Consider the following 27,723-nt stretch of genomic DNA (forward strand, 5'->3'; position numbering starts at 1 on the left):
TTTCATGAATAGTAGCGATGTTCAGATTATTCTGCTTATTAAACTTCGTTTGGTTTTTGGACACAGTTGTCACACAATTCCACTAAGAAGCAGAGGAAAAAGGGACCAGAGCCATAGTTCAGGGTTTAGAGAATTTGACTTGCATGGCCCTGGTATAATGCGCAACACCACCTATGGTCACCTGATCCCTGCCAGGAGTGATCCCTAGGCTCAGGCCCCAGCACTGCTGGGTGTATAGCTCCAAAGAAAAACAGAACCTAAAAAATGGGGAGGAATAACAGGAGAATGGAAAGGAAAAAAAAAGGATGGGGGAGAGGAGAGGAAATGGAGGAAAAGGGAGAAAGAGGAGGAAGAGGAGCTGATAGAGTTCAGTGCTAAGGACTTTTGTCTTCAGTCCCTGAACCCCTTATGGTCCCCGGCTGTCCCATCAGGAGTGACCCCTGACTGAGCACAGAACCAGGAGCAAGCCCTGAGCACCTCCAGCCTTATGACTCCGAAAAACAAAGAAAAAAAGTAGTTTACCTCAAAGCAGTATGAAATGTTAGACAAAAGATCCAGGATGATCCTGTTCCTGGGATTGTGGGAGGATACAGGGTGGTTGGAGACAGTGGGGGTTACTCGAGACAGGCCCCGGGGTCTCAGCACGTGGAGTCACTGGGAGCTGGGAGAAACATTGAACCATTACGCATTGCTCTTCTTGCTCCATTGCAGGCATATTTCCAAGGAAAAGTGAAGCCGATTGCTGATGACCTGGGTTGGACTGATGAAGGAGAACACGTTCAAAGGTTCCCCTGACCTCATCACCCCCCTTCACTGTGTGTGTGCATCTGTATGCATGATGCATGTGGGTGTGCGCATATGTTTGCCTGGGCATGCACTGAGGCATATTGCGAAGTGCTCCTGACCTTGGCCTTGTACATTTTCTGCCTCAGGTTGCTTCGTGCCTCAGTGTTGGGGTTTGCCTGCAAAATGAAAGACCCCACAGCCTTGAATCAGGCTTCTGATGAATTCCAGAAGTGGCTGAATGACCGCCAATACAGGTGATAGTGAGCTGCCTTGGTTGTTTGGATTTGGGTTTGTTTGGACCACACCTGGTGGCACTTAGGGAATACTCCTGGCTCTGTACACAGGAATCACTCCTGCACCCTTGGGGGACCATAAGGGATGCCAGGGATTGAACCTGGGTTGACCGCAGGCTGCTGTACTGTCACTCTGACCATTGAAATATCGTTTTTCCAGTAAGATACTTGCATTAAGGAGAGAAAAAGAGAGAGGAAGAAAAACTAGAGGAAAGAGAGGAATAGAGAGGGAAGAGATAAAGGAGAGAGGGGCTGGAGCAATAGCACAGTGCTAAGGCATTTGCCTTGCACACAGCCAACACAGGATGGACCCCGGTTCAAATCCCAGCATCCCATATGGTCCCCTGAGCCTGCCAGGTGTGACCCCAAAACCAAAACCAAACAAAAAGGTGAGAGTTAATGAGAGAGACAGAGAGGATAGAAGCAGGGGTGGAGACAGAGAGGGAGAGAGAAAAGAGACAGGGGAAAGAGAGGGGACAAAGCAGGAGGAATGAGAGTGGACAAAGAGTAGAGAAAGGGGAGAGAAAACTAGGGAGAGAGGGAGCGAGGGAGTGAGAGAGAGATCGAGAGATCTCCCAAACTGGGAGCGAAGAGCTAATGTTTCCATCTCTTAGCCTGTTTCCCTTGGCAGTATCCCGGTGAACCTCCGGCTCCTGGCCTACCGGTATGGGATGCAGAGATCTGGCAACGAGTCATCGTGGAACAAAGTCCTGGAACTATATCAGGAAACGCCCCTGGCACAGGAGAAGGAAAAGCTGCTGTACGGGCTGGCATCAGTCAGTAATGTCACGCTACTGTCCAGGTACTCCTGGGTGCTCCTGGGAACCTAATCACAGTCTCTGGGATGCATTTCTTTTCTTTCTTTTTGTTCAGATCGGGGGCACAAACCTGATGGTACTCAGGGGTTATTCCTAGCTCTGTGCTCAGAAATCGCTCCTGACAGGATTAGGGTACCAGATGGAATGCCAGGGATCAAACCTGGGTCTGTCCCGAGTCAGCCATGTGCAAGGCAAATGCTCTATTGCTGTGCTATCACTCCAGCCCATGGGATGCATTTCTGATGGACTCCCAAGGAAAATCTACAACAGGAGAAACTTCACAGATATTCAGTGGAGTCAGGGATGTAGCCCACGAACTGGATGTACTGGGTTCTAACATTTGATCATATACATATTTGCATAATATGAACAGACTTAATAATATGCCTGTTATTTGGTCAATTGGTCCTCTTGGATTTATTTATATCACATGGTAACTATAGCAGCAAATCTAACTCTTTTTTTTTGAGGGGTGCCACATCCAGTGACACAGGTTACTCCTGGCTATGCACTCAGATATCGCTCCTGGCTTGGGGGGACCATATGGGATTGAACCATGATCCCTCCTCAGTCAGCCATGTGCAAGGCAAATGCCTTACAACTGTACCATTGCTCTGGCCCCATGAGCAAATTTAACTCTTATCAGTTCCATTAGAAGGTGGCTTCTTCTTCTAGGGATATATCCTAGGAACTCAAAACACAATACAAAAATCCCTTCCTCACACTTCTATTCATTGCAGTGCTATTTACAATAGCCAAACTCTGGAAACAACTAAGATGCCAGAGGAATGGCTAAAGAAACTGGTACATATACACAATAGAATATTATGCAGCCGTCAGGAGAGATGAAGCCATGAAATTTTCCTATACATGGATGAACATGGAAACTATTATTCTGAGTGAAATAAGTCAGAGGGAGAGAGTTAGACACAGAATAGTCTCGCTCATCTATGGGTTTTAAGAAAAATTAAAGACATTGAAATAATTTCCAGAGATCAGAGCCAGAAGGATCGGCTCGGGTATAGAGCTCACCACAAGGAGTAGTGAGTGCATTCGGAGAAATAACTATGCTGAGAACTCTCGTGCCAATGTCATTGAGTGAGGGATGTAGAAGGCCTGTCTAGAATACAGACGAAGGGGTGGCGGAGGGAGGAGATGAGGGAATTGGTGGTGGGAGGTTGCACTGAAAAAGGGGAGTGTTCTTCTTATGACTGAAACCCAAGTACAATCATGTTTGTAATCATGGTGTTTAAATAAAGATATTATTTTAAAAAAAAGAAAGAAAATATGGGTGTATGAACAAAGCTAAGGCCTCTGGTGTCTTCAAGTCTGTATTCTAGGTGACGAGGCAGGAAAAAAAAAAAAGGTGGTTTCTTGCAGTCAAGGGGAAAGTCAACTAAGCTGAACTATTTTGTGTTTTTTTTCCTTTTTGGTTTTTGGGCCACACCCAGGGGCACTCGGGTCACTCTGGCTCTGCACTTCGGAATCACTTTTGGCAGTGCTTGGGAGACCATATGGGATGCCATGGACCGAACCCAGGTCAGCCGTGTGCAAAGCAAAGACACAACCTTCATACTAGGTTTTTGGCCCCTAGACTTTTTTTTTTTAAATAAAAAGTAAGCATATAAGTTCTTGCCCTTAATTTTCTGGTGCTTCTTGTTTTTGTTTTTTGGTTTTTTTTTTCATTCAGTGTGATATCAGGTGAGTGAAGTTTATCAACTCAATAAACACAAGAAATGTTTATATTAGTAGCTCAAATTTTTTGTTGATTTTGTATAACCCTAATGTTTTTTAATTTTTCTATTTATCAATTTTTTTTGGTTTCTGGGTCACACCCAGCATTGCTCAGGGGTTACTCCTGGCTCTGCACTCAGAAATCACTCCTGGCAAGCTCGGGGGACCATATTGGTTGCCAGGATTCGAACCATCTACATTCTGCATGCAAGGCAAATGCCCTACCTCCATGCTGTCTCTCCGGCGCCAAAATTTTTATTTTTTTAAATGTCATTACAACTTGACATTTTATATAGTGCTAAACATAGATAAGCAGGCCTTTTCAAAGCAGGTCTTCAAAATGCTATTTTGTGACTTTATCATTTGGTATATTTTATGGTATATTTTAATTGGGAGTGTATCAATAATTGAATGACAGAGATTAAAGCTCTGATCTATTGACATTAGCTAAGGGCAAAAGAAAAAAAGAAATTATGGGTGGATCTCTCATATAGTGGGCAGTGTGTTTCCCTTGCACAAAGCTGATCTGGATTCAATCTCTGACATTCCATAGGGTACCCTGAGCTTACCAGGAGTGATTCCTGAGTGTAGAGCCAGGAGTAACCCCTGAATACCACCAGGTGGGCCCCAAACCAACGAACCAACCAAAAAAAATAGCATCAGCATTCATAATAATTCAAAATAAATGTATTTTAAAAGAAAATTAGTGGCAGGTGGGCATTAAATGTTCCTTTAGAATCACTGTTCCGTTTGGCTTTTTTAGGTTTTTGGAATTGGTCAAGGACCCAAACGTGATTAAAAGTCAGGACGTGTTCACAGTCATCCGCTACGTTTCCTACAACCCCTATGGGAAGGTCATGGCCTGGAACTGGCTACAGCTCAACTGGGACTATTTGATTGACAGGTGCGAGGCTCTCAGGCTCCTTTGCTTCTTCCCCTCCCGGGTCATCACCTCTGCGTTCTCTCTCCCTCTTTTTGTCCTGCTCTTGCTCACATTGATATAATATCATTAGAAAGAAAGGGTCACGATATTTCTCTTCCAAAGACACAGTCAATATGCTCATTCATTTTATTATTTATTTTTGGAGTAAACCCTGAGCGCCACCAGGTATGGCCCAGAAACCAAACCAAAAACCTATCAGAACTCATACTGAATTTTGTTCAAGAAAAATAACGGATTAACTACTAGTTAATCAGTACTAGTTCCAAAACCCTTGCCCAAGAAATTTACTATTTCTTCATAGTCTGGTGATCTAACACACATGAAGTTTATTGTACATAGTCGCAAACATAAAATTATATAATAACCACATGGCAGGCATGAAAAAGTAATCTACTAATTATGGTTAGTTCAAGTAAATAGAATTTCTCCAGTAGAGTTGGATGAGACAAATGAAGTGAGTCAAGTTTGAGCCAAAAATTTCCACACTCATGAATGTTTTCCAGACTTCAGAATTAAGTGCTCCCATTTCTTTTATTTATTTATTTATTAAATAAAAGAGAGATAGCACAGTGGCGTTTGCCTTGCAAGCAGCCGATCCAGGACCAAAGGTGGTTGGTTTGAATCCTGGTGTCCCATATGGTTCCCCTTGCCTGCCAGGAACTATTTCTGAGCAGACAGCCAGGAGTAACCCCTGAGCACCTCTGGGTGTGGCCCCAAAACAAAAACCAAAAACCAACAACAACAAAATATATGGAATGCTTCATGAATTTGCTTGTCATCCTTGCACAGGGGCCATGCTAATCTTCTCTGTACCGTTCCAATTTTAGTATATGTGCTGCCGAAGCGAGCACAGTGCTTCCATTTCTAAACAAATGTTTGTCATCCCAAGATAATGAGGAGCTTTTTAAATAAAACTTTTGCCATGTGATTTTCACAACAGATAGTCATACCAATCACAGTATTTCACAGAATTTTGACAAAATTAAAATACTTCAGAGATTGGGCTTTGCTTGTGTTTGCTCCACTGAATTCTCAGATGTGAAGTACAAGGTTGAATGAACTCTTTCAAACCTATAGAGTAGTGTGATAAAGCTTGGTTTTAATTATGACTCTCAATGAAAAATGTAGTCAATGGGACATGACTGAACCTATTGAAACACAACCTCATAAACAAAATAATTTGAGAAACCCCTAATTAAAGGTCTACATGCGTCAGAATAATTCTTTCTGGATAACAGAGCAATGGGAACATGAATCCTGTCTTCAAGAAGATGATTTTTATCATTCTTTCCAAAATGTTTAAGATTGAACTTAACACTTATGCCTGCATTACAAGCCACATGGCTTCCTTTTATTATTTGAAGGGAAATGGGAGGAAATGCAGATTGGTAAAATAAGGGCACAATCACTGTACCCCACTCCCCAGCCCTCTACAAACAACCCCTGCTTCCATACTTCTGCTTTTCCTGGAGTCATTTCTCTGTGGCTATTTATTTATTTTCAGAAATAGAATCATAGTAAACACATGGGCATAAAACTTCCTTCCCTCCCTCATAGCATCCTGTATTCTTATATCTTTTCTGGCTTTTAACTCAGTTTCTTCATAGCAAACATGAAAAAAGAACATTTTTCACACTCAGAAGTCAGTGTTGGGATGCATCTCATTTTTTTTTTCTTTCAATGAAACGTGTGTCTTCGCTGTGTTTTACCCACTAAAAGAGGTGTTTGTGTATAAAAAAAAAAGGAGATTTAATGTTCCAGACATGTGTGCTCCCTCTCACTCTGATTTTCTCCTCAGATTCACGATCAATGACAGAACTTTTGGCCGGATTGTTACCATAGCAGAACCTTTCAACACTGAGCTCCAGCTCTGGCAGGTGAGACACCCCCCCCCCATTTCCTCTCCACCTGTTTAGGAGAGAACAGAATGAAATTCAACAGGGTAATAAGAAAGAAATCATGTCTCCTCTTATTCAGAAGACAAGAAAAAGAAATAGTTCTTATATCGAATGAAATAGTTGCCTTCTTTTTCCTAATCTGAAAAGATTCAAACAATCAAGAAGCAAACTGAAGTTTGCAAAAGAGTGAAATCTCAGGAAGAACTTTCCAGCACCCAGAGAGACTATTTCAGTTGCAAAACAAAACACACACCAACAGTTGAGACCTTCTTTGGGAAGGTCTAGCGCCCAACCCAAGTACCACAGTGTGATTCTTTAGAAGAACATATTCTAGAAACTTCACATGTGAGGTCCTGAGTTCAGATCCTGACACTGGGGGGGCTAAAACATTTTTCCAAATTAAAACCAACTCTTTGGGCATCAGGTTTTGTGGGCTGGCAGAAGGGAGAAAGAAATGCACCCCAATGGGATAAGTCGAGATGGCCAGATTTCAGCATCCAACTGGCTGCTAGGATGTCAGCTCTCTCTCGGGTGCCTCTCCAGGGTGTTGAGAGATGTCATAATTCTTACTCTGCTCAGTGGCAAATCTTACTGTGAGCAGAATTTTGCAGGGAAGAACAGGAAGCATAGAACTATGTTTCAACAGATCTGGTTTCTTTTTTTCCTGTTTTTGGTTTTTGGGCCACATCCAGCTGAGCTGGCGGGGGTGCAGGTTACTCCTGACTGCACTCTGGAATCACTCCTGGCAGGGTCAAGGGACCATATAGGATGGCTATTTATTTTTTAATTTGGGGCCACACCCAGCAGCACTCAGGGGTTACTCCTGGCAGGCTCAGGGGAACATATGGGATGCCAGGGATTGAACCTAGGTCAGCCCCATGCAAGGCAAACATTCTACCTGGGTGTTATTAATAAGTGGAATTGAACTCAGTGGTCAGTGATATAAATGAGTGCAGGAGGTGGGACATTTGCCTTGCATGCTGCTGAACTGATTTTATCCCAAGCATTTCATATGGTTCCACAAGCCCATCAGGAATACAAAAATGAACTCCAAGTATCTCAAAATATCCCACACCCCTGGACTGAAGGTTTCAAGAGACCCATCATACCACAAACCAGATTTGCCACAGAAAAAGGGCAGCAACAACAGAAATGGGCTTAAACATCAACTGTAACACAGACTTTTGGCTTCCAGCTTCTGGGCCCCAGAGGGCAGACCTGGCCCACCTCAGACTTAAGCCACACACATACCCCACACAGGAGCTCCATTGCTGCCTAGATAATCAGTCCCCCAGGGCAGAAGCAAATACGTTGAGTTTGTAAGTAAGATGCTTGCAGAATAACTGGATGGGTCACTGTGGCCCTCTCTCTTGCAGATGGAGAGTTTTTTTGCCAAGTACCCAGAAGCGGGAGCAGGAGAGATGCCTCGAAAGCAAGTGTTGGAAACGGTGAAGAACAATATCGAGTGGCTGAAGCTCAACAAAGAGAGCATCAAGACGTGGTTTGAGAATATTTAGCTGGGAATGGCATCTTTTTTGATGTGCATATGCTATTTCTCCTACCGGGGCACATAGGTGGCCTAACTTTGAAGCCTTCTGCAGGAAATCTACTACTTATTTTTTTCTTCTAAATACTGTGGTGTTTTATCTTTCAAAACCTTTTTTCCCCCCCATTGTTCCTCTGTCTATGAAGGAAGACCTAAGAGTAGTGAACATACTCAGGGATTTCTAAGTGTACTTCATGGGAGAGTCTTCACAAACAAAAGAGATGTGAGGTGCCATGTTCATATCCTGAACTTTCATTGTTTGCAGCTGAAATCTGTGAAAATAGACCAAATAGGTCTGAGCTTTATGCTTTTTATTACCAAAGAAACTCCCACTTGACCTCCTCTCTTGATTGAGTTTTAAAGTAGAAATATCAGGTCCTGGAGGGACCAACATTTACCGTCATTTTTATTTTATTGCTCAGAATGACACAGCCTTAATATCACAGTATTCACCACACAGGCTCTTACTCCTTTCAGTTCTAACAGAATAACCCTCATGCTGCAAATTCAAGAACCAGCACAAGATGTGGTTGGTTGAATGTTGCCTTTGCTTTCTAAAATCAACAAACAAACTCGCCTTTTAAAAATAAATCTAGTGATAACCTTGAAAAATAAATAACAACAGTGTTTTTCAGTGTTCCTTGATTCTTGGAGAAACAGCAACCATAGCACACCCCCCAAGTGGTCTTCATGCAGAGAGAGCCACAGACTTGGTCTTTCAGACCTGATCTTCCACAGTTGCTGTTCTCCCCTCCAAACCCTTTCAAATACACCATGGAATTAGAATGAGGACATTGTTCCACTCTGCTCTGAGATTTACAGGGAAAAGGCTGACTCACTGGCATGGTGGGCAGGAAGTCCAGAGGGTTAACTCTTTTACTACAACAAGAGGCATGAACATTGCTGACCTTCGGTTTCACCTTGCAGTCCATCCGTGTTTAGAAACGAGGATGTTTGTGGAGGGCTCCAGCATACCTGTGACTATTCAAGAATCTCTCTTTGTATAGAGGAGATTTGAAAAGATAAGGGGCCAGAGCAACAGTACAATGGGTGGGACATATGGCCTTGCACAGTTTGGATTCTCAGCACCTTTCTGATTGGTCCCTGAGTACCACCAGGAATGATCCTGGAGGGCAGAGCCAGGAGTAAGCCCTGAGCACAGCCAAGTGTGGTCCGAAACCCCAAAATCTCTTACTAAACTTCCCCAATGGCTCTTTCTTAATGATCACTTCTCTGTCCACTCCACTAAACTAGTCGATGTAGGGAAGAGGATTTTTTTAATGATAATAAAAATGATAACATACCCCAACTTTAAAAATAATATTTTAAATTACTTCAGAAGCAAAACAAACACCATGAATCATCGGGAAAGCTCCATTAGGCTCCGAAGGATTAACACCCCAACTTCTCTGGCCACAAACAGAATCAACAACCCCTATCAGCTGGATTGTTGCAAGGGAACAAATAAGGCAGCTGAGTGTCTTGCCTTCCAGACTGGATTTATGAGTAAAATTTCAAAACCATTTCATGTGAGGTATGGTAGTGAAAATAGCTCCCTACTTGGCCTACTAGTATATCATGTTTCATCCCCTCCATCTCATTTTGTTCCATTTTAAGCACTAAAACTGAGCATGGGTTTAGTGCTCTTAAACTAAGTGAGAAAAAGAGTTGGAATAACACTTGTTCTAACACCAGGATCACCCTTCTCCTATAGTATCTGGATATTATTTAGTTATTTGTATATTTTTATTTTTGGGTTTGGAGCCACACCTGGCGGTGCTTAAGGGTTGCTCCTGGCTCTGCACTCAGAAATGACTGCTGGCAGACTCTGGGGACCATATGGGATACCGAGAACCAACCGGGTTGGCAGCAAGCAAGGTACATGTACAAGGTCCTACCACAGTATCTGGATTTTAAAGCATTGATTACTGAATCGTATATGCCCAGTACAGTTTACTGCTAGTTTGGCTTTACATAAAGAAATAAAAACAAAACAAAACAAAACAAAAGCAAAACTAATATTAAGTTATTTTCAAAGTGAAGTCACATAAACATTTTTATTTGTTTTGGGGACAAACCAGTAGTGCTCAGGATTTTCTCCTGCCCCTGCACTTAGGAATTGCTCCTGGTGGGCATTTGGGGGGCCATGTGCAGTTCTATTTAAAACATTGTGGGATGGAGTCAGAGAAGCTGTAAGCCAGGGGTAATTTAGGTGAATTTTTGTGCCTGCAAGTGATGGATTTACTTTTTAAACTTTATTTATTGATTGATTAATTGGTTTTTGGGCCACACCCAGCAGTGTCCAGGGATTACTCCTGGCTCTGCATTCAGAAATCACCCTTGGCAGGTTTGGGGACCATATGAGATGCTGGGAATATAACTGGGTCTCTTGTAGGTCGGCTGCCTGCAAAGCAAATGCCCTACCACTGTGCTATCTCTCCAGCCCCAGCATAGGGATTTTAATGATCAGAGCCCACAGTCATGCTCGATAAAGATCTTTCCCTGTTTAGTTTTGGGACCACACTGGTAATGCTCAGGGGTTACTCCTGGTGGTGTTTGGTGGTTTATCTAGGATGCCAGGTAAGCACCCTACTTGCTGGAGTATTGCTCCAACCTGTGTTTGATAAAGATTTTCTATCCAAACTGCAAATAATAAAGACCTCTCCAGAACTTCTCGAACCATAAAGAAAGACTCCATCCTAGGCTCCATCCTATGACCTGTGCAAATACCAAGATCTCTAGCTACAGAGGCCTGATTTTATCATCCACGACGGAGCAGTTTCCAGACGCAACAAAAGGACCTAGAGGAGAGTAAAAGAACATGTACAGAGCCTGTAGTTATTTCCATGACAGTATACTTCAAGGGCAAAGAAATCCTGTATCTCTTAGGCCAAGGGAATTCCCTTTCTAATCTCCCCCAATATTTACTGTGCCTATGCAAAAAAAAAAAAAAAGGAAGCACAAAATAATTTCTTGGTTTTGTTTTTGTTGTTATTTGTTTTTTGTTTGTTTTTGGTTTTTTGTGCTTTGTTTTGTTTTTATTTCTAGACTGTGATTATTGTATGGTTGTTGACTTTATTGCTGTGGTGCTTTTCAGGTTTTTTGTTTGATTTTTTTTTGTATTGAAATGTTTCTTTTCCCCTTTCTTCTCTAAAATTGATATTTATAGCCTCTAGCAGGACTCCTCCCAATTTTTTTGCTTATTTGATTTTTGCCCCATTTTATCTTTTTCTTCCTTCAAACAGAACCACATAACTTGAACCATCTTGTTCTACCTCACAAATTAAGGGGAAAATAATATAGGGTACCAAGACCAAACAGGTATATGAACAATTGAGTAGAAATAAAAAATGATCAGACTTAAACACCAAACCCAAAGCCAACAACAACAGAATCGATACCCAATCTACATCAAGCTAGACAGAGGGGACCACTTATACTAGCAGCCCGGGGGGGGGGGGGTAAAGGAGGGGTTATATGGGATGCATACTGAGAACAGGAGTGGAGGGAGGACAACATTGGTGGTGGGGATGCCCCTGATTCAAATGTTACTATGTGCCTAAAGTATTACTGTGAAAGATTTGTGAAAGACTTAGGAAAAATAAAAATTATTATAAAAAACAAACAAACAAAAACCTTTAAGACTCAGGATCAGTACTGAACTCTCTCAGTTGAGGTTTTTTTTTTTTTGGTTTTTGGGCCATACCTGGTGATGCTCAGTGGTTACTCCTGGCTATGTGCTCAGAAATCGCTCCTGGCTTGGGGGACCATATGGGATGATGGGGGATCAAACCACAGTTCATCCTAGGTTAGTGCATGTAAAGCAGACACCCTACCACTTGTGTCACTGCTAGGGCCCCAACACGTGAGAATTTATTCTAGCCAAGAGGCACCCTTAAGGGCTATCAGGAGTCCTCCCAGAAAAGTCAGCCCTGAGTACCACAAGGTGTGGCTCCCAAACAAAACGAACCCCAAAAGAAGACTAAGAAGAGGAACATTTATGTGTAATCTGTATGGAATCCTGCAATAAATGGAAAAGGGGCATTAGACAAAAACTAAGATAATCTGGATTTGGAATCAACAAGCTCTAATCTCAGCTTTGCCATCAATAGCTGTTGAATATAGAACAAGTAACTTTTGACTTTACTAAACTCATTTCTTCATGTTATAAAGCTGCTAATAGAACCAAGGGTGTACTTGAGTATATGTCTTGCATTCAGGAAACCCAGCACTGCCCCCCGTTGAAATATAAAAAGTGCTAATAGGAGACTCTTGAAAAGATAAAATTAGAAAACAACAACTAACTAAACTAGCATAGACTAGAGTTATAGCACAGCGGGGAAGGTGCTTGCTTTACAAACGTGGGTGACCTGGGTTCAATCCCAGGAACCACATATGGTCCCCTGAGCACCTACAGGTAATCCCTAAGCACAAAAGCAAATGAGCCCTAGGCATTTCCGGATGTGGCCTCCAAACAAAATCAAAACAAAACCTCTAGCATATAATCAAAGTGATGAACAAATGTTAGGATCTGTCCCCACTCACAAGTTATAGTGCGAATGGAATTTAAAGTTATTTTGTAAGAGGGTGAATGCTTATTTTTAATCATTACAATTAATCATTGTGGATTAATACTTTACCATCTAGTATGCCATCTAGCATCGAAGAGCTATTATTAGAAATTTAAATTTTTTGGTTTTGTTTTGGGGCCATACCTGGCAATGCTTAGGAGTTACTCCTGGTGGGCTTGGGTCCCATATGGGATGCCAGGGGTTCAACCTGGGTCAGCTGTGTGCATCTGTTGTACTCTCTCCTGCCTTGAAATGTAGTATTTTTGAAAGATAGTAGAACATTTTAAATATAGGATTATTTTTTCATCAGGAACCAAATTTCTATCATTTCTGAGAACTTTTCATAAAACTTCACCTTTTCTTTTTCCATATTGCTTCATTGAGGTATAACTATATTACGCCTATTTAAAAAGAACTTTCTGCATTTATCTTATTTTATTTGAAAAAAAGTGGGTAAAAGAGAACAATTTAAGCTCACTAGAGTGGTTATAAAGAAAAACAGTGGTGCATTTTGATCATGAATTATGCTCTCCTAAAAAGAAAGAGGGTTTCTTTTTCATCGCAAGAAGAAAATTTAGTAGTGATCTAACACAGCCTGTGCTAAAATAACACAAATAGAAATTAAAGATAAGAGTGCCATCACCGTCTACTTGCATACCAATAGCAAAGCATCAAACCAGAAATTAAGAACAAATTAACAAAATAAAAGAGAACATTGTGGAAAAGACTCCAGGATGTGTCTAGCAATGCCATTTTCAAAGGAATTTTCAGTTTCTCCTGGACAGTGCAAAAAGACTTGTCGAGAGATAAGAGCAGCCTCTACTGGTCGACTAAGGGCATTACACAGCAACTTTGCAGAACCACAAATGTCCTGATTTTTGTCCACTGCTCTAAAAAAAGACATCTCTCATTCTTGATAAGAATTAGATGCCAAAATAAAGACAATAAAAATAATTGGGTGTTAAAAGTAGATAAAGTGATAGTCATGATAACCCTCAACAGAGTTGCAAACCACAGTGTCTAAAAGGGAGGAAAATGGAGAAAGAGAGAGAAAGGAGAAGAAAAATGTCTGCCATAGAGGTGGGGTTGTGATGGTGGAGGGAAGCTGAGGACATTAGAGGTGGGAAATGAGCACTGGTAAAGGATGTTGGACATTGTATGACTGAAACTTCATTATGAATAACTCTGTAACTGTGAAAAACCCAATTGTATTATGAACAATCTTATAAACACGGTGTTTAGAGTAATTAAAACAAACAAAAAATGATGACAGCGAGACCTAAAAAGAAGAGAGAGAAAGAAAAAAAAAAAAGAAACTCTTTCAAGGAACTGAAACCAAATCTGAAACCAAAATCAGAACCAAAACAGAACCAAATCTGCTCATTAACCTTACAAATATGTATAAATTCACATAATCTCCATTTATTTGTATTTCTTTCTATATGTAATTTAAAATTTACTTGTAGAAACAAAAGCCAGTAACTGAGTAAATCATGAGAGGTATGGGGTTAGAATTAAGGAATGGAATGACAGACCTAAGAGAGACAGGTTTGATGAATGGATCTATACCTCAAAGCCTTTTCCATCTTCCATATGGAACTACCAGGGGAAAATCCTTGCAGAAAAATCGAAATATCTCCTTTGCTTGAGAACTAGCAAACTTCTCTAAAGCACAGTACTTGAGTGCCTCAAAAGGGACATGTTTCGGGGCCAGCGAGGTGGCACTAGAGGTAAGGTGTCTGCCTTGCAAGTGCTAGCCAAGGAAGGACCACAGTTTGATCCCCCGGCGTCCCATATGGTCCCCCCAAGCCAGGGGCAACTTCTGAGCGCTTAGCCAGGAGTAACCCCTAAGCATCAAACGGGTGTGGCCCGAAAAACCAAAAAAAAAGGGGGGGGGACATGTTTCTCCCACAGTGCGAGATGCCACACACACATTTTTTTTTATAAATTATCTTTATTTAAACACCATAATTACAAATATAATTGTAGTTGTATGATTACAGTCATGTAAAGAACACCCCCCTTCACCAGTGCAGGATTCCCACCACCAATTTCCCGGATCTACCTACTCCCCACCCCACTCACACCTGTACTCGAGACAGGCTTTCTTTTTCCCACATTCATTCACATTGTTATGATAGTTTTCAGTGTAGTTATTTTTCTAACTGCACTTATCACTCTACGTGGTGAGCTTCATGTCATGAGCCACACCTACATGGAAAGATGGGGGGAAATAAGGGTTGGGACTGAGGCAATAAAATATTAGAAATGAGATTTGTAGGGCGGTATCAAGGTCACAATGCAAGATGGATGTTATGGATATATAAAATATATGCATACAATATTATCAATAGGAAAACAAGGAGAAAAAAGTTCCAGTGATTATTCCAACATAAACCAGTGCTAGAATGGCCCGCCCTCCTCCCAAAGGGCATTCCCATTAGTGTAGGGAGAGGTAGGGGGGAAGCCTGAGGACCACTAAGAGTCCTCCTGAACCCACTTCTGGCCATCTGAGCTGGCACCCAGGGAAGGCCTGGAGTCAGGGGAAAAAGACAAGGATGGCTGGGGGCCTGCCAAGCCTCCCAGCTCTCCCCAGGCCAGGGAGAAGGGCTCCGGTATGGGGGCCACACACACATTTCCTAAAATGTTGGACTGCAACAGACTGAGCCAAACCCTGGGTTTCTCACCACTGAGTAAAAAGAAATGAGACCATAGTCTTCCTTATTCATGACTGACTTGAAGTGACTTCTCAATAAAACTCAAGGCCAGGCCCACATGGTTTTGCCTATGGTAGGGTGCAGGCAGTACCCGGAGACCTTATTCTCTCCCACTTTCTCTTAAAAGATTACCACAGTGTTTATTTTTTGCACTCTGAATGTACAAAGTTACTGCACTCCCTTCATTACCAAAGTGCCAGAGACCCTCCACTATCATCTGTCTCTTCTTGTCCACCTTCCTCCTACCTAGGTTATGTCAAGTCTGTTGTCCAAAGTTTATTGACACCCATTCCTTTGTACTATATTTTTGTACAGCACACAAGATCACACAAGATCACCCAGTACTTGTCTATCTTCCTCTGACTTATTGGCATGACTCGAGGCTAGTCCTTTCTATCCTTTAGTGTCTTAGAGTCCTGTCCTGCTCCATTGCCTGAGACCACATTTCCTGTGTCCATTCATTTGTTTTTTTTGAGTTTTTTTTTTTTACGTATCTTGGCTATTATAAGCAGTGCAGCAGTGAGCAAGGTGTGCAACTATCTTTTTGGACTGTGTGTGTGTGTGTGTGTGTGTGTGTGTGTGTGTGTGTGTGTGTGTGAAGGTATTGTGTGTGGTGTGTGGGGGGTGTATGTATTTGAGGGTGTCTATGTGTGTGTTTGGGATAGAAGTAGAAAAGCTGGGTCATAAGGAAGCTATTTTAAATTTTTGGAGAGGCCCCATAGACTTTTCAGGGTATGTGTGTTTGAGTTTGAAATGGGACAGCTGGGTCATATAGAAATGCTATTTTGAATTTTTGGAGCAAACTCTGTGCACTTTTCTATAGAAACAGCACCCACTGTCAGCCTCTGAGCAGTGAACAAGTTCCCTTGTTTCATCACCTCCTCTACACAGGCCCAGGTAATGATTTCTTTGCGGGGTCACACTGAGCAGTGGGTGGAGGCAAGGCTACTATGAGCTAGATGCTTCAGGGGCAGAAGGGATTCAAACAGTGATGTTCCAGGTTCAATAATGGGGAGTGGTCAGGACTCCCATATGTATGCAAAGAGATGTTGTTTTTGTTTGTTTTGGGGTCACACACGGCTGCGCACAGGGGTTACTCCTGGCTCTGCGCTCAGAAATCGCTCCTGGTAGGCTCAGGGGACCATATGCGATGCTGGGACTCGAACCACCGTCCATCCTGGATCGGCTGCGTGCAAGGCAAATGCACTACCCCTGTGCTATCTGTCCGGCCCCGCAAAGAGATGTTTTGAAGTTTCCCTCAAAGGACTATGCCAAGGGCTGGAGGAACGTTGTCAAGACTTGGGGGTGCGTGGTGAAATCCATCTCTCATGCAAGAACCCAGACTGAGGGCTTCCCACTTTCTGGCCATTGGGAATTGGTTGGCAGTCCACCTTCTGTTTGGGAACCAGAGCCCGCCCTGTGGTCCCTGGGGGCCCCAGACCTCGCTTTCTCTTCTGCAAGGTGGCCTGCCTAGTGAGAGTCGAAAGGGCAGCAGACAAGGTGCACAGTTCAGAGCAGATCGGCAGAGCATGCCACGGGCACAGTGTCAAGGCATTAGACGTGCTCAGCAGTGACCGCTCTGCTCGTGTGTCTCTCTCTGCCTGGGGCCCGGCCTACATCTGGGCACTATCCGTGCTTCAGAGCGCTGACTGCACCTGCCATGCTCCGGCTCACCGTGTGCGCGCACAGCCCTAGGGGTGCGTCTCTGCTGCAGAACTGGGGTCTCACCAGCCCGGAGGAACCAACGGCAAAGGCAGCAGGCCCCGGGCCCAGAGGGAAGAAGCAGAGGTGGAGCTGGAGCTTGCAAGGGAGCCCAGGCCGGAGGGGGCAGCGGGTCCAGGTAAACCCTAAATACCAGGGAAAGCCAGCGTTCGAGGCCCGGCATCCCATGAACACTATATGCGTGGAGTGATTAAAGGATGTGGAACGTTTAAAAAAAATACTCCTTGGGCCGGAGTGGTGACGCAAATGGTAGAGCATTTGCCTTGCATGCACTAACCTAGGACTGACCGCGATTCGATCCCCAGAGTCCTATGTGGTCCCCCAAGCTATGAGTGATTTCTGAGCGCATAGCCAGGAATAACCACTGAGCATCACCGGTGTGGCCAAACAAATAAACAAACAAAAAAGAAACCAAAAAACTCGGGATTATGCATATTTATTTACTTATTTTTAATGTTTTTCAAATTTTTAAACACTGAATCAAATTTTTTGTTTGTTTTGGTGCCACACCCGACGGCAGTGAGGGTTTACTTCTGGCTCTGTGCTGAGAAAGCAGTCTTGGCAGGCTTGGGGGACCATATGGGATGCTGGGGATAGAACTCGGGTGGGTCTGGGCAAAGCAAATGCCCTCCTGCTGTGTTACATCACTCTGGTCTCATGAATCACAATTTTCAAACCTTTTCAGGGGCTCCAACTGCCGGAGTTCCACCTGAAATGAGCTGGAAAGAGAAAGTTGTTACCGTCTTTGGCATCATTAATATAATCATTTAATGTTTTTTAGACTACTTTCGGCTAGATTAATGTGCAATCTGCCTCAATTGTATTCACTTACTGAAAATGCACCCCTCTGTAGGACTGCTGCGAGGGGTGAATACATTTTGGCTCAGCACTGGGAAGGTGAGAGAACTGGGCGGCCCAAAATGTTAAGCGATGCTGGGGAACAGCCCTTCACAGCACAGCACTAGTGCATTGCCAAAATCAGCACCCCCATAGTTCGGCGTCCCCAGAAAACGCCTCTTGGCTTCCTGCTCCAAAGGAAATGTAAGTCTCCCGCCTGATTTCACTTTCATAAATTCATCAGTTGCACAAATGCAATCACTGGCATAACTTCTCGATTTTTATTTCTCCTTTCTGTGGTTTAAAGTGAATTAAGACCAAAAATAAATAAATAAATAAAAATTAAGGCTTGCCTTCAATTTAAAAAAGAAAAACAACACCATACATTTCTCTGTCCGCCGCCAGCACTGCTGTGTTACTTTCTATTCAGGTATTGTGGAAAAACTGAAATAAGACTCCAAAGAATTTCAAATGTCTCTCGGTGTCATTAACTGCCCAGCTGACTAGTAAAATAAAGGTAGAGTTCTTTTGTCCTGAGGTGTATGATAACAAGAGCAAAGACAAGCATTTCCCCCAGAATTAGATTTCTGATTAAACTTATTTCTACCATTATGCTCTTTTTTATTTTTATTTATTTATTTTTTTAAAATATGGAATGCTTCACGAATTTGAGTGTCATCCTTGCGCAGGGTCCATGCTAATCTTCTCTGTATCATTCCAATTTTAGTATATGTGCTGCCAAAGCCAGCATCCATTATGCTCTTTTAATTCTTAGGCTAATATAGCTTTATTTCAGTCTCTCTATTTTGGCCAGTTTCACTGAAATCCCCCATCATCACCACCAATATGACACCAGGACTGGGGCGACGAGTTAAAGGGGGAGCCCTGAGATCTGGAATAGCATGTTCCCCAGAACACAACCCCATACACAACTCTGTGTCACCTCCACCCCCAGCACTTCTACAAGTGTGAGCCCAGACTGCATAAACATGATACCTTTTATGGTTGCAAAATAATCTGTGTGCATTTGGGCTTACCAGCATTTCTTCTCTTCCTTTATGGAAGTTTTCCCTCCTCTAATAATTTCTAACTAAAACTAGCAGTACTCCAGCAGTACTCAGGGGATACTCCTGGCTCTCTGCTCAGTTATTATTGCCGGCATGCCCAGGAGAGGTGAATGGGATGCCGGGGTCAAACCCAGGTTGGCCAAGTGCAAGGCACACACCCTACTTGCTGTATTATCGCCCCAGTCCCTATTTTACTTTACTTTAAGCAATAATAGCACAGCGGTAGAGCATTTGCCTTGCATGCAGCTGACCCAGGATGGACCTGGGTTCGATCCCCAGCATCCCATATGGTCCCCCATTGCCAGGAGCGATTTCTGAGCACATAGCCAGGAGTAACCCCTCAGCAGTTTTTGGTTGTAGCCCAAAAACTAAAAAAAAAAAAAAAATCAAGACAGACTAATTCAAGTTGGTAAACTCTGCCTGAGTTATTAAAAACATTTTCATTTTGGGGCTGGAGAGATAGCATGGAGGTAAGGCATTTGCCTTGTATGCAGAAGGACAGTGGTTTGAATCCCAGCATCCTGGAGCTTGCCAAGAGCGATTTCTGAGCATAGAGCCAGGAGTAACCCCTGAGCAAGTCGGGTGTGACCCAAAAAACAAAAAACAAACAAGGGGCCGGGCGGTGGCGCAAGAGGTAAGGTGCCTGCCTTGCCTGCACTAGCCTTGGACGGACCACAGTTCGATCCCCGGCGTCCCATATGGTCCCCCAAGCCAGGAGCAACTTATGAGCGCATAGCCAGGAGTAACCCCTGAGCGTTACCGGGTGTGGCCCAAAAATCAAAAAAACAAAAAAAAAAAAAACAAAAAAAAAAACCCCAAAAAACAAAAACAAAAACCCATAAAGAAACAAAAAACATTATTTCCACTTTGTTTTAATTTTCACACATTTATACTTTTTGTTTTGTTTTGTTTTGTTTTGTTTTGTTTTGGGTCACACCTAGCGGCACTCAGGAATTACTTCTGACTGCACTCAAAAGTCACTCCTGGCAGGCTTGGGGGACCATATGGAATGCTGGGCTTCAAACCGGGGTCTGTTTTGTGTTGGCCATGTGAAAGGCAAACACTTTATTGCTGTGCTATCGCTCCGGCCCCAACATATTTATACTGTGGGACAAAAAAATTTACAGCCTACTAAACTTGACACAGCATCTATTTCACAAAAATTTCAACAATAATCACAGTCACTGTAGCTAGTTTCCAACTGTCGAGTATAAATATAAATAAACTCCAGATTCAGCGTCATGGAGAAAGATCCTGACATTCTTGAACCCTCCCCCTCCACTTCTCTCCATTTATTTTTCTTACCTGCTTGTGACTGAGCAATTCTGAAGAAAGAATCTGAGAAATTCTTTTAGATTTGCATCCTAATTTTGTATATTTTTCATTGGGATTTGACTCAGAAAACTTTTTTTGTTTATCTGTTTTAGGGCGACACCTGGAGGTGCTTAGTGGTAATTCTTGGCTCTGTGCTCAGGTATCATTCCTGGAAGGCTCAGGGATATGTATATCCTATATATACATATGGGATGACAGGGATTGAACCAGGTTCGACCGTGTGCAAGGTAAAAGCCCTACCTGCTGCGCTGTTGCTCTGACCCCAGAAAACAATTTAAGGGCCAGAGAGGTAATAAGCAAGGAAGGGTCACATTTCATGCAGCTGACCTAAGTTCTGTCCCTAGCATCAAATATGGGGTGCTCCTCTCTCCTCCAGCGCTGCCAGGAATGATCCCTGAGTACAGAGCCAAGAGTATGCCTAGAACAGAACTGTCTAGAACCAAGTAACAGAGAACAAAAACAAAATATGCTTCATGAATTTCTACCTGGTGCTTAATATAGGGTAGGGCCTGAAGATCCTCTTTTGGGACCAAAACGATAGCATGGTGGGGAGGGTGTTTACCTTGCATCAAACCCAACGTGGGTTTGATCTCTGACATCACATTTGGTCCCTTAAGCATGTCAGGAGTAATTTCTGAGCCCAGAGCTAGGAGTGACCCCCAAGCGCAAAAAAAAAAAAAAAAAAAAGTAAAGAAAAGAAAAGAAAGATCCACTTTAGGCCACAATTTAGTGAACCTTTTTTTTTTTTTTTTTTTTTTTTTTTGTGGTTTTTGGGTCACACCCGGCAGTGCTCAGGGGTTATTCCTGGCTCCAGGCTCAGAAATTGCTCCTGGCAGGCACGGGAGGACCATATGGGACGCCGGGATTCGAACCGATGACCTCCTGCATGAGAGGCAAACGCCTTACCTCCATGCTATCTCTCCGGCCCAATTTAGTGAACCTTTTATTTATTTTATTTTATTAGAGTTGGGGTCACACCCAACTGTGTTCAGGGCTATTCCTGGCTTTGTGCTTGAGAGTGATCCCTGGGGCTGGAGAGATAGCACAGGGGTAGGGCGTTTGCCTTGCACAAAGCCGATCCAGGATTGATGGTGGTTCAAATCCCGCCACCCATATGGTTCCCCAAGCCTGCCAGGGTCTATTTCTGAGCACACAGCCAGGAATAACCCCTGAGTGCTGCTGGGTGTAACTCAAAAACAGAAACAAACAGAAAAAAAAAAAAAGAGTGATCGCTGGATCACATGTTTTTTTGGGGGTGGGGGGCATGTGCAGAGCCAGGGTTAAAAATCTGATGTTGGGGCCGGAGAGATAGCATGGAGGTAAGGCGTTTGCCTTTCATGCAGAAGGTCATCGGTTCGAATCCCGGCGGCATCCCATATGGCCCTGCCCCGTGCTTGCCAGGAGCAATTTCTGAGCATGGAGCCAGGAATAACCCCTGAGCACTGCCGGATGTGACCCAAAAACCACACACACACTAAAAAAATCTGATGTTGGCTTCATGAAGGCAAGTGCCCTAAACCTTGACCTCTCCAACCTCTTTTTAAATGGTTTTCAATCAGTGCCACCTCTCCGGCTAACTTTCTTGGTTTTTTTTTTTTAATACTTATTTAAACATCGTGATTACAAATATGATTGCAGTTGGGTTTCAGTCATGTAAAGAACACCCCCCTTCACCAGTGCAACATTCCCATCACCAATGTCTCAAATCTCCCTCCTCCCCACCCCCCCCCCCCCCACCGGTATCGAGACAGGCTTTCTACTTCCTTCACTCATTCACATTGTTATGATAGTCCTCAATGTAGTTATTTCTCTAACAGCACTCACCCCTCTTTGTGGTGGTGCTCAGAGAACCTTATGGTGCCAGGGATTGAACCCAGATCAGTTGCTTGCAGGGCATGTACTTTCTAGCCCATTGAAAATATTGCTTTGACCACACAGTGATCCTCTTAAAGTAACATTGTTGGGGACTGGAGATATAGTGCTTTGGGTAAAACAATTACTTTGCGTGTGGCTGACCAGTATTCAATTCCTAGCAGCCCTATATGGCCCTCCAAGCACTGAGCCAGGGGAAGCTGAGAGCACCGCTGGGTGTGGTCCAAATGCCAAAAGAAACATTTAAATTGTTTTCCAGTTATTTAATTACATTTATGTCTGACATCCCCCCCTACCAATAAAAGAAATAACAACTATTGAAAAAGCTTCTCAAATCCTTTAAGAAGTAGCTTTTCTTCTTTAATTACTGAAGAAACTGTTACAAGAGCTCAAGAATTTCAAGACTAGTTTTAGGGCTTCCTAATATGTGAAGCATGTTTAGAATGTAAATTTTGCACATTTTCGCAGCTCTGAGTCAAGCATTTACTACTCTTTATTTGTATATGGATAAGCCAGATGGTCTTTAGACTTCATTCTCAAACTATCTTCTTGAAAACACTTTTTAAAATAAATGCAGTCTTGAAGGACTGTAACAGTGCATCAAAGTGTCTGTGAAATTATATTCTAAAACATGGAGTTAAACATCCCTTTTTGCACTGGTAGTGCTATTGCAAATGTCTTGTGAATCAAAGTGTGAACATCAGAAAACTACAAGTGAGGGACCATAATTGAAGTAATATTCGGGCTAAGGATTATACAAATTAAAAATGGTTTAATTTTCTTTCTTTCTTTTTTTTTTTTTGTTTTTGGGCCACACCCAGCGGTGCTCAGGGGTCACTCCTGGCTGTCTGCTCAGAAATAGCTCCTGGCAGGCACGGGGGACCATATGGGACACCGGGATTCGAACCAACCACCTTAGGTCCAGGATCGGCTGCTTGCAAGGCAAATGCTGCTGTCCTATCTCTCCGGGCCCAAAAATGGTTTAATTTTCTTTGAAGTATTAACATTGTACAAATCCACTTTGAGGAGTGGCTTAAAGAAAGGAAAATCAAACTTTCATAAATGGTCTAGATATCAACAGCAATGATGTATTTTAATATGGGCATCTTATTCATAGAAGGTTGAAAATAGGTTTAAAAATGTCCTACAACTAAAATGTCATTTTGTTTTAAATGTATCTGAGGTCAAATCCCATCATACAAAGTAAGTACCTGGTAATAAGAAAATAATGCTCTATATTAAAAATATGATATTTGTTGTAGTTGTTTTTGGACTACACCTAACTATGCCTCTGCTCTCAGAAATGGCTGGACTTTGGGAACCATATGGGACACCAGGGATCCAACTGGGGTCAGCCATATGCAAGGCAAGCACCCTATCCACGGTACTATTGCTCCAGCTTGAAGATTTATTTTTCAGGTATTTATATCATAAGCTAAGTAAAAATATTTTCAGAATATTTTTAGTATAGGATTTGAAAAGATAATACAGAGTGCAGGGTGCTGGTCTTGCACATAGCTGACCAGACTTCAATCCTGGTATCCCATAAGGTCCCCTGGGCACTGCCAAGAGTGATTCCTGAGTGCACAGGCAGGAAAATTAACCCCTGAGTCCCTTCAGTTGTGGCTCAGAAACCAAAACAACAATAATAACTGTCTTCAAATATAGTTTTTTAAGGGCTGGAGGCATGCATATTGGTGCTCAGGGAGCACTTCTGGAAAGTTTGGGGGACCATATGTGGGACTGGCATTGAACCCAAGTTGGTCACTAGCAAGACAAGTCAGATTTCTGGTCCTCAAATAGAGTTTAACAGTAACCTGGAAAATAAAAATAACTTGTTTAAGAAGGAAACTAAATATACTTTTATGTTTTTATATTTAAATATGTATTATCATCATAATGTTAAATGTTATATGTCAAAGTGGCAATTAAATGATTATTATTAAATAAAATAAATTAAAAGAACCATTAATACTAGAAATAGCCAGTCTGAGACGTTTCTCAGATATTAAACTCAGACCAACTTTGATTTCATAGAAACTCAAATTGCACGGGAGTAATACATGTTGGAAATCTGTGTTCCTTCTTCTTCTTAAGCAATGAAGGTAATCTCATTTTAGCACCCTAAGCAAAATGCATGTTGGCCTATTTGGAAAACCTTGGCCTTTGGCTTTTTGTGTATTTGCCATTTCTAAATCTAATCCCGTGGATTTCAGGGAGGATGAAGGCTGAGAAGCTCTGGACACACTTTGTAGGAAGAGAAAAAGTGGGCAATCCCACAAACATACAGCAAAGAATTTGGCCCTCCTGGACACTAGTGGGGAAGCCTCAGTTTAGACACGAAAGATCTTGCAAGGCAAGTGTCTGTTTCTGAGGCTGGCTATTTGTGTATGCTCTTCCTTTGGATTTTTCTACATGCTCTTCTGGTCATATAAAGTCGTAACAAAGATGCAAAAACAATGTTATCTAGGTGGCTTCAGATGGGACAGGCCTGAGAGTGAGTGTGGGATGTGGGAGCTGCAGAAGTCTGCTTTTCGGAGTGGGGTCTTGCATTCTCATGGGGAATCTTCAGAGCTTCCCATCTGTGCAGTCTCAGTGACTGTTAGTTGTGAACTTAGAGTTGGCATTTTCTTTTTTTAAATGTTTTATTAAAGCATTGTGGTTTACAAAGTTATTTAAAGTTGCGTTTTAGACTTACAATGTTTCAGGACCAATCCCACACCTCCTTCTCTACCACCTCCGTCAACCTCTCTCCACCGCTGCTCCCAGAGGCCACCCATCCCATCCCCCACCCCAGCCTGCCAGTATATAAGACATGTTTTATATATTGGCTGCTAAAGTTTGGGTCTCATGATTTCATTGTTGTTGATTCTGGCCTGAATATTTAGTTCTTAGTTCTGTCCTTTTTTTTTTTTTTTGGTTATTGAGTCACACCCTGGCAGTGCTCAGGGGTTACACCTGGCTCTGCATTCAGAAATCGCCCCTGGGCCAGAGAGATAGCATAGCGGTAGGGTGTTTGTACGGCAAGCAGCTGACCCAGGACCAACGTTGCTTCAAACCCTGGCATCCCATATGGTCCCCCGTGCCTGCCAGGAGTGATTTCTGAGCACAGAGCTGGCAATAACCCCTGAGCGCAGCTGGGTATGGGGTCCCCTCCGCCCAAAAAAATGGAAATCCCGGCCCGGAGAGATAGCACAGCGGTGTCTGCCCTGCAAGCAGCCGATCCAAAACCAAAGGTGGTTGGTTCGAATCCCGGTGTCCCATATGGTCCCCCGTGCCTGCCAGGAGCTATTTCTGAGCAGACAGCCAGGAGTAACCCCTGAGCACCGCCGGGTGTGGCCCAAAAAAAACAACAAAAAAAAAAAAAACAAAAAAAAAGGAAATCGCCTCTGGCAGGCTTGGAGGACCATATTGGATGCCAGGCAACAAATCACCATCCATCCTGGATAGGCTGCGTGCAAGGCAAACATCCTTTCACTGTGCTATCTCTCCCGCAATTAGTTCTGTCCGTTTTTTTTGTTTTTGTTTTTGTTTTTGGGCCACACCCAGCGTTACTCAGGGGTTACTCCTGACTGTCTGCTCAGAAACAGCTCCTGGCAGGCACGGGGGACCATATGGGACACCGGGATTCGAACCAATCACCTTAGGTCCTGGATCGGCTGCTTGCAAGGCAAACGCCGCTGTGCTCTCTCTCCGGGCCCAGTTCTGTCCTTTCTTAACATCACCAATGTATCTGAGTCTCCTCGGCCCTCGTCTCCCTGTTATTGCATATTTGTCTTTTTCCTCCTCCACTCAATTGCTTGTCTTCTCTTCAAAATACTTTGGGGCCAGAGTGTTCTCACCAGGGTTGAGATTTTCATAGACATTATTCTAGTGAAATACCTTTACAGCCTGAATGAGTCAGAGAAGTGAAACTGTTTTGAAGAAAGCACTGTCCAGAGACCTAGTTTATCATCTTCAAAGTACAATAGATAACAAATCTTAATCCATGGAGAATTCACAGCTCATTCTCATCTCCTGCCATCAACATTGTGCTTGATTTTTGCAAGGCAAAACTGAGAAAACCTTTGAATGATCTCATAAGCCATTAGTAAAAGACACTGGTTAAATGTTTCTACATTTCTGCCACAGTGTTAGGACATTAGACAACATCCCATGCACAATATACAGATGTTTCTGACCATGTGGTTCCAGGGCTCCCACCTGAAGCCTATTATGTATGATGTATGATTCAGTCTTTGAGGGACCTTCTTGGTCCTGTAATAATGTTTATCTTTTGCTGGGGCCCACACCCATCGGTGCTCAGGGCTTACTCCTAGATCTGTCCTCAGAATCATTGCTGGCAGGAATCAAGGGACAATATTAGGTGTTGGGGATTGAATCCCAGTAGCTACATACAAGGCAGGCACTTTACTCTCTGCATTTACTCTATCTGTATTATATGTCTCATATAATTATGTCTATATTATATAGCACATAATATTACTTTTGGGGGAGGGCACATCCTGTGGTGCTCAGAAATTACTCCTGGCAAACTTGCAGGGAACATGGGATGCTGGGTATTAATCATTTGTTCTTTTTATTCTTTGAAGGAACACAGGCTATGAAGAACATGTGTGTGTAAATCTGTTTCCCTATCTCAGGCCCCAACTGGCAGCACATGGTTGATATTGCCTGCATCTATTCAAGGTAAAACAAAACAAAACAATCCTCGAGAGGTTTCTTGGGCTCCCTACAGACTGTTCTGATGATATGTGTTACCCTGGTGGCTGTTTATTTGCTTATTATTATTGTTGTTGTTGTTGTTGTTGTTGTTATTGTTGTTTCCCTCTTACATTCACCTAATATGGGTGTGGGCTGCCAGTTCCATTTTCTATTACCTGGAGCTTTTAATTCACTGTTGCAGTCACTAACCCTGCCACAGGGCTGATGTAAGGCTCAGACATCCCAGGTACCTGACATGAGATAAGACATAAGGACATTGATTAGACACATAGTGTCCTCAGCAGCAATGAGCACTGTGGCCTGATGTGGTTATTCCCCATATCAGGTACATGTTGCTGAGCTAAAAAATAGCACAGTGGGTAGGGTGCTTGTTTTGCATGCAGTCAATCTGGGTTTGATTCCCATCATCCCATATGGTCCCCTGACCCTACCAAAAATGACCCCTGAGCATAGAGCCAGGAGTAACCCTTAACACTGCCAGTTATGGCCCCTCCACACACACACACACACACAAAAAATTCTTGCAGCCAGAGAGGAGGGCATTTGTCTCACATGCAGAACCCAGGTTCCATTCTCGGCATCCCATATGCTGAACCTGCCAGAAGTGAGTGTGGAGTGAGGAGTAACTCCTGAGCATCCCAGGTGTGGCCCCAACATTAAAAAAAATTAATATCTTGGTGTCAAAGCTATAACACAGCAGGTAGAGCATTTGCCTCGCATACGTCCAACCCAGGTTCGATCTCTGGTATCCCTTATGGTTCCCTGAGCCCCCTGAGTAATTCCTGAGAGCAGAGCCAAGAGTAAGTCCTGAGCACTGCTTGGTGTAATCTAAAAGCAAAATAACAGAAATCTCCCTAAT

General features: G+C 43.0%; 1 protein-coding gene and 2 non-coding genes across 3 annotated transcripts in view; 1 reads left to right on the forward strand and 2 right to left on the reverse strand.

The window, feature by feature from the left end:
* The window catches only part of ENPEP (glutamyl aminopeptidase), a 58,725-nt gene extending 50,085 nt beyond the window's left edge, over window positions 1-8,640 (forward strand). Inside the window, exons 15-20 of the mRNA XM_049786979.1 lie at window positions 712-785; window positions 933-1,040; window positions 1,711-1,881; window positions 4,395-4,535; window positions 6,373-6,451; window positions 7,849-8,640. Coding sequence (XP_049642936.1) covers window positions 712-785; window positions 933-1,040; window positions 1,711-1,881; window positions 4,395-4,535; window positions 6,373-6,451; window positions 7,849-7,989 — 714 coding nt within the window. The 3' untranslated portion in view covers window positions 7,990-8,640. The remainder of the gene's footprint in view (window positions 1-711; window positions 786-932; window positions 1,041-1,710; window positions 1,882-4,394; window positions 4,536-6,372; window positions 6,452-7,848) is intronic.
* On the reverse strand, window positions 5,319-5,425 carry LOC126029055 (U6 spliceosomal RNA). Its single transcript, XR_007502712.1, has one exon. It is a non-coding gene; the product is annotated as a U6 spliceosomal RNA (small nuclear RNA).
* Window positions 8,641-18,509: 9,869 nt separating the features above from the next.
* LOC126029078 (U6 spliceosomal RNA) lies at window positions 18,510-18,616 on the reverse strand. Its single transcript, XR_007502735.1, has one exon. It is a non-coding gene; the product is annotated as a U6 spliceosomal RNA (small nuclear RNA).
* Between the last annotated feature and the right edge of the window lie 9,107 nt (window positions 18,617-27,723).

The sequence above is a fragment of the Suncus etruscus genome, chromosome 14 (genome assembly GCF_024139225.1).
Source record: "Suncus etruscus isolate mSunEtr1 chromosome 14, mSunEtr1.pri.cur, whole genome shotgun sequence".
NCBI lineage: Eukaryota > Metazoa > Chordata > Mammalia > Eulipotyphla > Soricidae > Suncus > Suncus etruscus.